General features: G+C 39.1%; 1 protein-coding gene across 9 annotated transcripts in view; it reads right to left on the bottom strand.

Annotated features, from left to right (window-relative positions):
- LOC124156240 overlaps positions 1–13,330 on the bottom strand; it is a 36,482-nt gene continuing 23,152 nt past the window's right edge. For 3 of the 9 annotated variants that reach the window (XM_046530671.1, XM_046530655.1, XM_046530703.1), the window contains exons 5-7: positions 7,789–7,990; positions 2,112–2,186; positions 1–276 (exon numbers count right to left, since the gene is read on the bottom strand). In XM_046530671.1, coding sequence (XP_046386627.1) covers positions 244–276; positions 2,112–2,186; positions 7,789–7,990 — 310 coding nt within the window. In that variant the 3' untranslated portion in view covers positions 1–243. Of the gene's footprint in view, positions 277–2,100; positions 2,187–7,788; positions 7,991–13,330 lie in introns of all 9 variants that reach the window. The other 6 variants (XM_046530695.1, XM_046530687.1, XM_046530663.1 and 3 more) reach the window with 6 other exon arrangements.

The raw sequence follows: 13,330 nt of genomic DNA, 5'->3' as shown, positions 1-13,330 counted from the left end.
AAATACATAAAAAGTTAACACTTAAATGACAAAAAAAAATGAAATAATAATTTAAAAAAAATGAAATACTTATCACATTCATATCTACGAATACTTAAAGAGCCTTTTTTCTCATGTTACTTTACTGCATATCTTTGTATCACAATTAGGATAGTTGAATTATGCTCAATTCTACACGAATTAAAATGTAAAAATAAAGAAGAATAAGATGTGGAGTTGTGCACATTCCTTGTGGACCCCAAGTCAACCCATTGTTAACGTCTCCGTAGAATCAACCTGGGATGGAAAATTAAATTCATTCATGAAAGTATGGCATTACAGCTCTTTAGAAATAAATTATACTTATTATAAGCAATTATCTCTCTCAAGGGGAGGCCACGTACCTTGCTCCGCCTATTTCAATGCCGTATTTTTTATGGCCTTCGGAATGGTGAACACATCTCTGAACTAGTAGTGGTCCCATTTAATGGGCCTTAGTTTGGCTGTAATTAATTAATTTTCATGCGGTACTTTTCACTAGCCGTATATAATTCTAAAATTTCGCATCACTCTGCAGTCAGGTCAGGTGGGGTAGTGGTAGCGTACGTGATTCCCACCGATGGGGCCAGGGTTCGGGACTTTGTCATGGCAGTTTATTTTGTTGTCTTCATTGTGATCATATGGCATCAAGTTTTTCATTAATTTTAATCGCAGCAAGCGTAGACATGAGACAATCTTTTTATCATCATAATGGCATTTAGGTATTTAAGCAGTGCCATTTCAATCGCGAAGAAATGAAGGCTACACTTGCTACTCTCCTAAAAAAAAATACCGAAAGATCAACCGCTATAACAGTGGCTTTTTTTTGAAGAAATGACATTTGTTGTTGGGCCTCTTGATTATATTGGAAGGTCAATGGAATATTTTGGGAAGCGGCAAGCACAAGACACATTTGGTGTAATTGTTGCTTTTAACCCTCTAGTGTGCGCGACTGTTATTTTTAAACAACCAGGCGAATGGCGTACTTTGCCCATGGTTTGTGCATGTAGGATAATACTAGATTTTTGTTAACATTTATCTTTATTTGTAGAAATTAGTTCAATCTTGTAAATTTATAGCTGATACCGGTACCGGTGGTACACGGCCGGTCGCACGGCGTAATTTATACGCCACGGGTGACGGGTTCCTCTTGCTGATCTAAAAAAATTAGCTACAATACCTCGAACTTTGAGAACTCGCAATATAGACAGTCAAAGTACATTGTAGGAATACATGAGAGCATTCTAGCCCATAATGTACGTACAATGATGAAATCTTTGGTTTTTGAAGATTGACGTATTTTATATGCCAGCGCGTCCCATCCAGGGTTATCAAATTTTATTTCATCCTATTTGTTAATTGAAATTGTATTTTGGAATGGTTCTTGTTGCACATATGTACTGTGTAAGTAAACTCCCCGTGGAGTAAAGTGAATTATAAGTGTTCGAGAAATATGGTATTTTATATTCGTTTTGTGTTCTTATTAAGTATGTCTGTACGCATATTGTTGCTCGCCGCGATCATGTAATGGTATGAGCTCTCGCAAGAGTGGTTTTCATTTTTGATGCGGAAGTTGATCAGCAAAAGAAAAGAAAAAGTTAATATTTTAGGGCACACCAACCCTTGCTAGTGTAGTCGTCGTATCTCTGCGACTGAAATGGCACTGCTTAAATACCTAAACGCCATTATGATGATAAAAAAATTGTCTCATGTCTATGCTTGCTGCGATTAAAATTAATGAAAAAATTGATGCCGTATGATCACAATGAAGACAACAAAATAAACTGCCATGACGAAGCCCCAAACTCTGGCCCCCTGGGTGGGATTCACGTACGCCACCACTACCCCACCTGACCCATTTGCTGAGAAGTGCGAAATTTTAGAATTATGTACGGCTTGAGAAAAATACTGCATGATAATTAAATAATTATAGCCAAACTAAAGCCCATTCAACGGAACCACTACTAGTTCAGAGATGCATTCACCATTCCGAAAGGCTATAAAATATACGGCATTGAAAAAGGTGGAGCAAGGTACGTGGTCTCCCCTTGTCAGTAATTACAAGATCACTACATTAATTACAGAGAAGTCACCTCTAGATGATCGGCCTGATGGTTATGCAGCTTTGCTTCAAGCAAATCCATTGGCGAATGACAGGTAGGAAAATCCTATTGAAAGAGATTTCAAAGGCATCAGGTTTGGAGACTGTGAATGTTCACATGATGAGTATTTTATAAGCTATTGGTGAAACTGGGAAAGCACCCATCATGGATCAAAGAGATTGGTCCAGTATCAACAGCCACAGCTTTGGGCGAGAGTGAATTTCACGTAATCAGCCAAAGTATTGAGGTGTGAAAGGCAATAGGAAACAACCACATTAGCCTCCCAAGAGGATTCAGCCCTGCACTCAAGTCTAAATATGACATGATGGCATTCTTCCCAGTAAAGTATTCCAGGGGTAAATGGTACCCCAATCGGATCTCCAGGTGGGGACTACTGGGAAGGAAATATCGGTCAGGAAAGACAGATTCAAGATAGGATCATGTAACTTAAGGTTCGTAGGGGTGACCAGGAAGTGCAAAATTTGCGAAGATGGAGATGGAATGGCTGAGGATAGATATACTTGTTGTCAACAAGATCAAGTGGATGAGGACGGATGACTACCAGAGAAACAGATATAGAGTGATAAACTCCCAAGAGAACCAAAGGATCACTGAAGAAGAAATCAATCTGAGGAAAGGATAGCACAGGAAAATGAAGTCAGTCTGGCCTTAAAGTGAAAGGATTCTGATGGTGATGCTGGAAGATGAACCTATGGGCATCGTGATAGTGCAGGTCTACATACCGATCGCGGGCCATACAGAAGAAGAAATAGAAAAAGTATATGAGCAAATGGAAGACGTACCCCAACAGATGAAGGGGAAGGAGAATCTGATTATACTGGGAGACTTGAACACAGTGATTGAAGAAGGGAAAGAGGGTAACAGAATTGGAAACTTTGGATTGGGAAAACGGAACGCCAAAGGAGAGAGACTAGTGTCACGCCACCAGGCGGCGTGTCCCCCCGGGGAGATGCTGCCCCCTGCCGGAGTAAGCGTGAACTCTATCGAAGTGGCTGGAGGGGTCACGACGAGGGGCCAGAGGAAGAGTCGAGTCGAGAGAGTCTAGAGAGAAACACTGGGAGTGTTGGAGCAGTTGAGTAGGACTGCTCAAGTCTTATTTGCACAAGTGTGTGACAAATAAAGTGACATCGAAGTGAAGGAGAGAGTCTCATTCCAGAGAATACCCAAGGTCCTCAACACTAGTAAACTTCTGCAATGGGAAGGATATTAGACAACACACTCTTGAAATAACACCGATGGAGGAGATATGCATGCTATGTACATGGAAGGTGCCAGGGGATAATGGTGCCATGGAAGGTGCCAGGCCAGATTTCAGATAAATGTCGGAGGCAGATACAAGAACCAGGTGAAGCAGAGTAGGAGCTATCCTGGGGAAGAAATAAAGATTGATCACAACCTTGTACTCATGGACAGCCTCCTCCATTACAAGAAAATAAAGAGGACCAAACAGGAGCCAAGACAATAAATAACTACAGGCATGGCTCTCATTGATTCACAAGCATGGATCATCAGAAAAGTATGCTAAAGTGTGCACTGTATAGTTCTATTTCTCTGTCTTTTCTGTCTGCTAGGTTTGAGAATCGATTGTGTCGATTGTGTTGTTTGTCGATGGTTGCACGCAACTTCCGGTGCATGCTATGATTCTGTGTGTTTGTGCCTTCTGTACAGTTGGTGATATGTATCCATGTTTATCTGAATATATTTGTTGAACTAACTCTGTGTGAGTCTCATTACCACTGCCAAAAAACCTAAACAACAAAGTAGACCGAAAAAGGCTTGAAGCTTTCAAAACCTGGGGCTATTGGAAGATGCTGAAGACCAAATGGATGGATAAAATAAGAAACAAAGAAGTATACAACAAACAAAGAAACAAAGAAGAGTACAATAAGAAAGAACCTTATGGAATACAACTGAGAACAGAAGATCCAAGTGGATTGGTCACACACTGATGCACGATGGATTCATGAGGAATATAATTGAAGGAAAACTAGAGGGGAAAGCCCCAAGAGGAAGACCCAGACACAAATACATGGGAAAAATAAAGAAGAAAATATAAAGGAAGATATGTGTGTATGAGGAGGTAACCTAACCAGTATTAGAGTCAGGCAATCGATCAATCTCAGGATTGAAAATAAAACATTGAATGAGTGAGACGTTCACTAAGGAAATCAATGATTCAGGGGGTTTTGTGTTACTCAAGCAGTTAAAATAATAGTATTTACCAACAAAAAACAAGAATAGTATATGAAGTTCATAATGGGAGTAAGTGTTTCACCTTGAGTATTGACATGGGTTGGTTCATCATAACGATGGTCAAGTTTTGATGTATTGGCCTTGCACTAGTGAGTTTGGCTATTGACTAATAATTCTTGTTTATTAACCTATTTGAAAATTACTTCAAGCATTGCGGGTATGGCATAGCTGTAGGGGATTTTGCAATATCATGTGAAACGTAATGTGGGCCTTAAATAACATTTTCATTGCTAAATAATGCATGCAACTTCCACTTGTTCAATGTTGAACTTATTGATAGTTAATTTGTTCCTAATAGGGTAGTTTCCTTCATCAAAGAAAACGAAAGGCATTGATTGCGATTCGTTACCCACCATTAGTGTATTCATAATATACAAATTATTTCGTTTAAGAAATGCCGGTTTAGACGAATGGCAATGGCCCACTTTTATCCTCATTTGAAAACGGCCAGATTGGCGCCCACGCGATGCGGCTCCACGTGACGTCACAGGGACCTAGTTTCTATACGAGTAGATAGGAGTTATACATCGTCTGAGATTACCAATGCATGCATGAGGCGCAGAGCTCAGGGAAACATGTCTTAATAATCACTTATTAAAACTGGCTAATGTCGGAAAGTTTTCTTCGCTTGATAAGGTATTAATAATCCTTATTTAAGCCAAGCGCTACCAGCTAGCAGGGTACTCAGCTACCCGCTAGCAGCCTGCGTTGTATCAGCGCTCAAGCCTCCCTCAAGGTCACCTCACAAGGCGGCAGCGGGAGCGAGAAATAAGTCACTCGGACAGATTTCCTGGCATTCATACTTAGCCGTCGAGTTTTCGTGCGCTTGAAAATTTTCACTTTTCATTTAATCGCGAAAAATAGATATCGTCATTTAAAAATCTAAATGCGTGAAATACGTACTCCAGGAGTAATAATCTTTCGATTTAAGCAATAAAAAAATAATAGGAAACCACCCTATTCTTCCAATTATTTTGCTAGTCATCATTGTGTAAAACAAACTACATGGCGTGGTGCCTGATAGTGCAGTTTCCGACGTCGTGCAGTGGTTCTGAAGCATTTATGCAATATGCTTTTTTTGAAACCGTGACCTTGCAGCCACGGTTATGTTGTTTTTGGAAACCAGGTATTAGATGGAGCAGTAGGAATATGAGTACAAACACGTTATCGCTGCTGAAAAGATCATGGTCAGGAAAAAGAAGCTCTTCATGATTCCAGAAATTTATCTTAGATAACAGACAATGTGCTTGAATAATAATAGATTATTTGATTTACCTAAATTATGAAAATTACACGAAGCTAAAGTGAAAGCTTGGATTATTCGAGTTTTCCAATTATTTGCGCTACCTCACCCCATCGTTACCCCGAATAAACAAGAGTTTGCAGTATATCTAAATTTTTTGAGTCAAATATTTAGAATGAACGTACGGCCTAAATGGATCGTGCATAGCAGAAATTTATTCTCGGGCATAAGCATACCAATTTCATAGCATGGGTTTAATGTTGTTATTTATACTCATTATTTCTTTTCCTTTACAACATTTACATGGTCTAGTGGCTTTAATTGATGTTATTAACTTAAATTGCCACATCAATCGAAACTATTGAAATGACATATGCTTCATAGCCTAATATAAGTATTTCTTCCAACTTGTATGACAATAAATAATGGGCTAATAAAGGTGTCAGACGCTTTAACAGTTATATTAAACAACATACAGCAGACTGCTGATTACCCAGGTGCAGCTTATCTGTGTTGCAGATTGTCCGTGCACAATTTTCAATCTCTTTCAATGTTTTCCGCGATCTTTACAAAAAATAAAATCAGATGCAAAATCACTGGAATTACTGCATTTTAATGATAGGCTACACCAGGCTTATTATTTCCATTAGAATTGTTCCCTTTGTGAAACTGAATTATTTCATTTACTAGCAGACGAGGAATGTTTCAAGTTCACTTGGACGTCTGCTCAAGTATTGAAAATGACGATAAGCTGCCAGGAAAAAACTCATGATTAATTTAAACGATTTTCCAACAGTTAAATGATCGTAAGTCAATCAAAATGTTATCCAAGATCTTTAAATGTATGCTTCAATTGCAAATGCACAATTATTGCCGTGGTCTTGCATGCTGTTGAATACAGCCCAAGAGAACCTGAAATTTCATCGCACTCAGGCATGTTCAGCCGTTACTAATCAAGGTCAAACTGGAGAGAAAGGGATTTATAGAAGTGAACGCAGCAGGGGAAGTGTAAGCAGAGATAAAAGAAGTAAAGATTGCATGAGTCATAACCAGGTAATCACCAACGTGGATGCTCTAAAACCGCTGCTGCACAATGGCACGATCGCGTGCTAGCTGCATATACGGGAGCTCCATGCTCCTATTTCCCAAGCCTGCCAGTATGCTACCACGCTCTGTGATCATGGATCCGCATCCCGCTGTTGCCACCGGGGGCACTTGTGTGAGGCACGACTGACAGTTTAGTTTCTGACGTCGCGCAGTGGTTCTGAGGCATTCCTGCAAACCACTTTTCTGTATCTGTGATCAAACAGCCAAGAATGCATGGTTTTCAAAACCAGGTCTCATATGGAGCGGAAGGAATACATGCACCATCACGATATCGCAGCTAAAAAGATAAGGCAAAGAAAGTTCTCAATGAATCCAGGCACTCTAAGATCAGAATAAGTTTCTTTGATTTATGTAAATTATGAACATGACAAGAAATTAATGTGAGTGTTAGAATAGTTTGTGTTTTCCAATTATTCCTGCCATCTCTCCCAATCATTAGTCCGGATAATCATGATTGTGCTGTAGTTATAAGCCTATTCATTCCATGAAAAGTCTGCATAAACTACCATGATGAAGCTTTAATTATAATAGTTATCCTGATACATGTCTCTCGGATGAAAATTATAGCCATTCCCCTTAAAAATAGTATTATGAATTTGTTATTTTTTCCTAAAATTTCCACCAATATGGACATAAAATTTGATTTTATGACATCATATAGGTAGGTAACTTATACCAGGTGTTAAAAATCATTCTGAGATAATAGTGAGAAGCCTTACCCCTAATTATTCAAAGAAATATAATCAGTCACGCAAGCAGTGTACATTTAAGGAGTCACCTGCATATATGCAGAAAAATTGTTTGCCTTTGCCAGGACTCACAATTGGCTTCCTGGATTCACATCAGGTGCTCTACCACTAACGTGAGCATCTTCTTCGGCTTCTCAAGCCAATGAAAATTCACAGAGGTGAAAGATGCCATGATAGCCGAGGTAGTAGAGCAACTGGCGTGACTTTGCAGGATTCCAGTTCAAATCTGCGTCACATCAAAAGATTTTTCCTTTGTGGAATTTTTTTACTTTCCACTCGTGTTGTTCACACTCACCCTCCTCTCCTCTGTTTCCGAAGATGGATTAAAAGCGATCAAGGCAGGGAGAGTTCCAACCAATGGTATGTAAGAGCATTCCTTAGACTTCATCAACTTACTCCTCAAATTTTCCAAATGAAGCTTTGTGCCCATCACCGATGCAGGTCTTTTACGAGGATTTTTATAGCCAAGGCCCGTTCTCCCAACAGAACCTTCAGCCCTAGAAAGTTCCACAGAAAAATCGGTTAACCCAGAGAAATAAGTTAAAATAATATAAAACAGTTTTATCGGTCCATGAAGATATCTTTGTACATATATAATGGCCGCTATGCATGGTGAATGATAATGCCATCATTCACGGGATCATGCAAGCAAAAATAGAACATGTTCTAATTTTCTAATTAAATGATCATGCACATTACGGTACATTCACGAATTTTTCCATTATACACAGCAAATGATTTAATTCGCTTGATCATTCCAATGATCAGTCACCGCCTATAGCAATCTTAAGACCCATCACAAAGTATATGCAATACAATATCCATACACTTAAGTGTAGAATAAAATAATTTGATACAAAATGTACCACTTGCCCTTTGACAACAATTTATCTCAAGCATAGAAACAATTATCTAGAAAATATTTTTTTCAATTTAAAACAAACTGGCCTTCGTTCACTTCTCATTCCTACCGGCAACTTCTAAAACAATTTACAACCTGTACAGATTGGCCCCTTGCTATACAAAGCAAGATGATGTGGATTGGTTGTACACCCATGCCTCGTATAGCGCAAGGGATGCGTTCCTTGGGGTCTTTTCGCTATATGAATTTGCATCATACAAGAGCGTTTTAACATTGGGAAGATTGGGATGTGTTCCTGGTAGCATACGTGTTGCAATTTCCTCTAAACCATATATATTCCCATAAGTAGTATTAGAATACCTTATTTATATCAATTTTATAGTTTAAAAATCTTTAAAGATAGTAGGCACGCATTCAAAGACTTTTATTCACGTTAAAAGAAATTCGTACAGGCTTTTGAAATTCCCTCCTGTCGTGCGGGTGGGCTAACATCTACTATCTCAGGGGTTCGTAATGCATTGCCGGCAGTTGACGATTTTTCAAACCAGTCTAAAAAAAACTATTGTGTCACCCAGGCCCTTTTGTCGCTCATCGAAATGACAGGCATATGCTGATTTGAATGCCATTTCATAGCCAGTGGAGTTCATGAATGATAAATCATTTTAATTTGAAGTCCTCCGAGGCACTAGCAGCTACATGAAACAGTCTTTAAATTCCTTGATACCTGATGCAGGTTTTCCTTCCTTGAAAATGAATGAACAAGAATGCATTCTTTTCCAAAAAAATATCATCTCATCAACACTAAAAACTAGTTGAGGGGGAAAGGAGCCGTTTTCAATCATAGCTTGGAGTTCATCAGAAAATGTTGTGGTGACTGCGCTATCAACACTTGCACATTCACCTGATATCACCGCACTGAAAATACCTGCTTGCCGTTTAAAATTATGGAACCAACCGGAGCTTTCACTAAATGTCTCAGAGCGATTACCACCCTCGTCTTTTTGTACAGATTCACAATGAACTTTCTACATGCGTTTACCGCTTGGTTGAAGTTGGTGCGGCTGAGGTCACTGATGTTTTAACTTCGTCTTTATTCGGAATAAGGCATTGTAAGCTTTGAACGTAGGTTTCCGCAGCGAGCGGCATCTTTGCTAACGGCTTCCGGGTGCAGCTGCGTGTTGCGCTTTGTCGTGCAAGCTTTCGCGACTGTTCCAGGACGCATCATCAGGCGATGAATGCCTTCATGACAAAGCGCAACACGCAGCTGCACCCAGAGGCCGTTAGCAACAAGGCATTGTGAGTTTAAACTTCCACGCAATATCGCTTTGACGCTCTCCATTTTCAAAGCAATTGACCTCTTTCAATTTCTCTTCTAGGTTTAAGGTTTTTCTTGACAACTTCTTGATTTTTCTACCCGCATTCCTATTTTTTGCCATTTTTCTCTTGGTTTCACTCTGTATGGCTCTATCGGAATCACCTTCTACTGCTGAACTGTATTCCTGAGATACAGAGGGCCTACGACTGCTGGGAGGGAATGAAGCCATTGTGTTTGAGACTCTACAGCGGACCCTTTTACGTGTTGATGCTATTCATACGCAACTCGGCCACCGCTCCATTTCTCCCCCGTGAATATCTATGACCTTGAAGGCTTTAGCGTAGACCTCTACCTGGAAGTCAATCGCCCGATAACCAATGACGGCAAAAATTTCCACGCTTAATTAATGATCTAAATTAACTATTGTCATTCTGTTAAGGAGACGAGATAAATTACTTCCGTAGGCCGGCTATCTGGACTCAATGACGGGTAATACTTTTCGGCCATTGCACAGCAATGGATTTCAATTACATAATACATAAACAAAAAAGAAGATTTGAGGCAAGTAATACTAATAATAGGCGTAAAATGATAGCAATTTCGTGTGTACTTAGCGCAAGTTCACGTTTTGTCATGAGAGCATAAGTTTTTTGATTAGGCTACACTGCGTTGCGAAGCCTCTCCAAGGAACGAATTTGTGCTATATCGAAATTGCGCTATACGAGGCATGGGTGTACAGTGAAATTTATTTTGTGTACAATAATTATATATATGTATCTTGATTTGTCCTATGGTTTAATTTGCTTTCAGAATTTTTTATGGGCACAATTGCAGAGTATATGTACTCACAAGATAGGGGCATTATTTGTAATTCTTTGAAAAGACTTAAGCAACTATCTTGTTTCTTTACCTTCTATCTACTCCAAATTTCTATGATGAATGTATAGCTGAATCCAAACTACAAGGGAGAGCCCTGAGTATAGTCATTTTCACAGCTATAATTAAGATTACATACTATGTATACGAATCATGTAATATTTGGCCCTTTCAAATTCTCAAGCAGAAAAACCAATTATTCTAAATGCTTGTCCACCAGGTTTTGATGTCTCCATGTTACAGTATTACTGCCTGCAGAAAATTGCCTTTTGCTACACACTTGTGTGTCTAGGCGAGTACTTTCCTACCAAAATTGCAAGATTTCGGTACCTTTGGAATTTTTATTAAAAATTATATCAACGACTTTAATGGATCTGGAATCTTCATGGAATTCAAGCGGAAGAAGCGAACGAACCATAGAACTAAGCTTTAGTTTTATGGAGCCAAAAATTTCTATACTTCTCACGTCGTTTAATCAACCTTAAAAACTTGTTTTTTTAAGTTCAAGAAAGAAACTAAACGCAATAAATGAAATCACATCAGACGGATGCAGTAATAAAAAAGGCTAAAAGATGCCTTGTGATGTGAAAACTCCCCTTTCCCCGCGATTCACTTCGGCGAAGGTGGAAAGGAAAAAAGGGTATCGGTTGTTGCCTTTTGCAGAAACAGTTCATTTTTCTCTCTCTTAAGCATGCCGACTTAATCTCTTCACTCTACTCCAATACCCGAACTATATTTCTTATGCGTGGAATGGTTCCAAAAAACATCCAATCCTTAGTATTTTCACTCAAGTAACATGTTAAATGGTCAAGTCGATCTATACATAATCCTTTTTAACAACCTCAGTTTAGCATTTCAGGTCAATGAAGACCATATTCCATGCTTTAAATGACGATTTTCAAGAATAAAGTTTTTAAAAACTTGAAATTCGGCCTCAGTTACCGAGCTTAAGGGTCCTGCGGTGTGTAGCTCAGCCTTGATGCACGATTGAAAAATCACTCATTTCCTTCGTCGCAAACATTTTTTTCCAAGATTTATACTTAGAATCCTTTAGAAATCTCTACTTTATATTGTCGTTCAAATTTTCCAAGTTATATTTTTCGTAAACGAAAGATGTATAATTTATATCAAATTTCACGTGAAAAATGGGTCAGCCATTTTGCATTGTAAAACCAGGCAGATGAGAGCCAAAATCTTCAAAAGTCATTGAAAGTATAGGCAAAGCACCAGGTCAAAGGAATATTGTGTTGAATGATGTTAGGTTTTCCCGGCGTATCAGGTGCAGTAAAGTTTCTTGGGTTTTCCACTGGTTGATGTTTTGCATGTCTCCTAGGAGACATGGAAAACATCAACCGCACTCCCAGGAGGCATGGAAAACATCAACCAGTGGAAAACCCAAGATACTCATCTGAACATTGCATTTTTTATGCCATAAAAATCATACCAATGCAAAACCACCTGGATAAATTCAAATATTTTTTAAGAAAAACGAGATCGTGCGTGGTTTTGAAAAATTGCTCATGTTTGGCCCACTGTATCATCACTAAAGGGTCGTATTTACGTAAAATGGCATACAAATCTATATCGGGCAATAATTTATGAGTGTTTATGCTAAGTTTCAAGTCTCTATCTCTAAAAAGGTCATTTTGGACTTAATTCCAGCTTTTTCCGATTTTGGACCAGTGTGCGCCAGGTCGAAAGACGATCGGCCGCCGCGGCTGACGTAAAGGTATTCGGTGCCCACATCAGCAACTATAGTGTATACAGCAAGCTGAAACTACCAAGCCAAGGCATTAGAATGACTTATCGGCTTTAAAAACTGTATCATTACATGAGTTTCACGATAGCGCTTCTTGTTGGCAGATTGCTGGACCTACTAGCCTCGAAAGCTCTGTAACCTTAACTACTCGACTCGACATTCTTAATGCTACTGGAAACGCTCGAGTCGAGTACCAACTACTCGACTCGATTAGAATTTTCGAGTACTCGCACATCCCAACATTTTATTGTTATTATCGAGTTACATGCAATTGGGGCTCTGAAGCCACGTTACACAGTACCTGGACGTTAAGTATTTTTGAAATCAAGTAATTCCTGATATTTACGAGAAAGTGCTAAAAGGTTTTACAGCAGGCACTTAAAAATGGATTTGGATCCAAAATAATAACCAAAGATCCGAAAACTGAAATCAAGGATAAGATCCACATCTGTGTATGAAAAAATCCTGGATCCCTCCATCCCATATGATATCCAAACTCAACGACCTAATCCTTTAGTAGATTAGGAAATCTTTTATTACAAACCTTGTTCACATAACCTTTAACTAACCTTGAGAACTATCACACAATCGCTTGAGTCTGAGCACTTTCTCCCACAGTTGAGCCCACAGAGTGTGTATGTGGGTGTGTGTTAAGTGACAACTTGGAGGTGCCCAATCAATTGCAAGGTTTCCTTCCGGATTGAATGCATGCTTGTGAAGGTTCTATGGTTGAGAGCTTGGGTTAGACCCTGTTGCAAACTATTCCATTCTCGCATACCAACATAGTAAACTGATTTTGTACCAGTAACTAGGTCCCAGTAATGTTATAATCATTGGTGTTTTTAATTCGGCTTTACCATTTGTGGTGTTTTGTGTTTTCATTGAGTTTTCTAAACCTCATGGTAGCAACTTTTCACGGTGTCCCATGCTAGTGAGAGAGTTACTAGACACTTCAGGGCAAGAATATTGTATACAACCTTGCATTTTTTACGTTTCTCTTATGTGGTGCGCTGATAAATTGATCT

Source organism: Ischnura elegans, chromosome 1, assembly GCF_921293095.1.
Source record: "Ischnura elegans chromosome 1, ioIscEleg1.1, whole genome shotgun sequence".
In the NCBI taxonomy this organism is placed as follows: Eukaryota; Metazoa; Arthropoda; class Insecta; order Odonata; family Coenagrionidae; genus Ischnura; species Ischnura elegans.
The sequence above is the reverse complement of the archived record's forward strand: the minus strand, read 5'-3'. Positions and strand labels throughout refer to the sequence as shown.